The sequence below is a fragment of the Ruditapes philippinarum genome, unplaced genomic scaffold (genome assembly GCF_026571515.1).
Source record: "Ruditapes philippinarum isolate M1 unplaced genomic scaffold, ASM2657151v2 ctg1872_1_1_1_1, whole genome shotgun sequence".
NCBI lineage: Eukaryota > Metazoa > Mollusca > Bivalvia > Venerida > Veneridae > Ruditapes > Ruditapes philippinarum.
The window spans coordinates 71,388-73,529 of record NW_026866716.1 but is presented as its reverse complement, the minus strand read 5'-3'; the positions used below and the strand labels follow the sequence as shown (position 1 = coordinate 73,529).

The 2,142-nt window shown below is 33.6% G+C and overlaps 1 protein-coding gene across 1 annotated transcript; it reads right to left on the bottom strand.

Moving 5' to 3' along the window:
- Positions 1 to 205: 205 nt before the first annotated feature.
- On the bottom strand, positions 206 to 1,616 carry LOC132733449 (uncharacterized). The gene has a single exon (XM_060720092.1). The coding sequence runs from the start codon at positions 1,614 to 1,616 to the stop codon at positions 261 to 263; it is 1,356 nt and encodes a 451-aa protein (XP_060576075.1). The 3' UTR covers positions 206 to 260.
- Between the last annotated feature and the right edge of the window lie 526 nt (positions 1,617 to 2,142).

Below are 2,142 nucleotides of genomic sequence, written 5' to 3'. Positions count from 1 at the left end.
GCTAAATTATGATGATACATTCGTGTGTCAAATTATTAAGAGAAAATCAAACATCTATGTGAATTAAATATACCATTTAAATTTAATATGAAAGTGGCAGCGGTAAGTGAAAAAGCAAAAACTGCTCCAATAATCTATAATATAACATCCTTATGTCAAAGTATCTAGAAAACTTAAACATTTATGTAAGTTTATTATACAATTATAAATTTACTATAGGTATAAGCAATTATATACGAGCGAATCATTTGTATCACTAATTAAGTAAAATCTCTAAATATGCTTGGGATAAATCTTTCAGAATATGCCGGCGTTGAAATCCAATTTGTGGCTATCCATTTAGTTCCTTTAATAACCTCACAACCTCCATGATAGCTTCGCTTATCTACAGACGAGATGTATCCTCTACTGTCCAAAGGATGGTTGTACCACAATAGTGCCTTCCCTTTTTCTGGTTTAATTACAAGTGACGCAGAATGACAGTGTGAGGTAAGATTCTCCCAGTCAGTTTCCCCTTTCTTTACCATTTCCCCGTATGAGAGATCGGCGAATGGAAATGCCGTTTCGCCACCCTCTTCAACGTCATTAAGGTAATACAAAACAGTCGCAAATCTGCATAATCTACAACACTCTATAAAAGTTGTCTTAGTTCCATTGGAATCAAAACACAATTTCTGAAAACAGCAGGGAGTATCACTACTAGCTTCATTCGAGTCTTGATGCGCATGATAATGTCCCCCGGGTTTGTACATTCCAATTGACAGGTTTTCACTCCATTGCACAATTTTCTTGGGTATCCTGAGCAACTTTGCCAATCTGTCATGTAATCTACTAAAAAACTCTTCTTCGACATCGTCTTTCCTTAGGTAAGATGAGAAACTTTCTCGAAATGTTCCATAATGGCTCCCGGTTTCTGTGTCATTCTTGGTTCCAAATATAGAACTCTTATTTAGCCCTTTCTCTCTGGACCTTTCAATTATATAATCACAATCTTCATCTGATAAAAAGTTTGGTATTTCAAATATAGGTGGACGGTTTGCTTTTGTGATGAGTTCTGCTTTTACGCCGTCGTTTATGTCTATATACTGAACATCACCAACGTGTCCAGGATCTATTCTGTAAACTGGTGGATATTCATATTCGCCTTTGTCTTTCTTTAAGTCTGCTTCTTCTTCTTCAGAAAGTTTAGTTTCCTTAAATGCATCATTTATTTTTGCCAGAGATAGTTCATCACCCGCAAAAAATTCCTTTGCCATTTCTCTAGCGGCAACCATCATATCATCTAGGTTTTCAGTCTTCAATCTATTCTCCTCCGACTTCTTGCGTTGAGTCGGTTCTGGTAAATTTGATTGCACAATTTGTTCCTTCAAATAGTCGAACGCGTCTAATATTGTATAATAAATACTTGAAAACCAAGATTGGTGATGAATGTCCTCCATTTCAATGTAAGTAAGTTCTTGTTCCCGATATGCATCAGAATTATGATCACGTGAAAAGCATGCGTCTGTTTCGTCAGAATCATAGATATCGCATTCCTCGTGATCTTTAGATTGACACGTGCTCAAAAGACATGTCAATGGTAATAAAATAAGTAAGAGTCTTGCGTATCCAAACATCTGAAAGGAATTTTAATAACAATAACTGAATGTGTTTGCGACAAAAATATCAATAATATACCTTGATCGTAGATGTATTCTAATTATTAGATATAAAGATTTTATGATTTATGACCCTATATAAACGGTTGTTTGTATATATCACCCGAGTCACTAAATCGGTAAAATGTGTTATAAAAATGTCACAAAAATAAATCTAAGTTTTACAATAATTCTTGGTATATATTCTAAATTGCAGCGTTATATACATTTTTAGATATCTAAACTTTATTACGAGATTATTTGTAATCATAGACTCAAAACTAATGAAAACATTACAAATTACCTTTAACTTTATTAGTCCATTAATTGTGCACATTCGACATTTTGAGTAAAATTTTAAAGAAGGAAATAAGTTAAATTTATTTAAATGACCACTGCTTGTCCTTCAAATATCGCTGAGGGGCATTAAATAAACTTTAGAAACCTTGTTAATGTTACACTATTAAATTTGACAGCTATGAATACATCTCGATTAATGTATCAC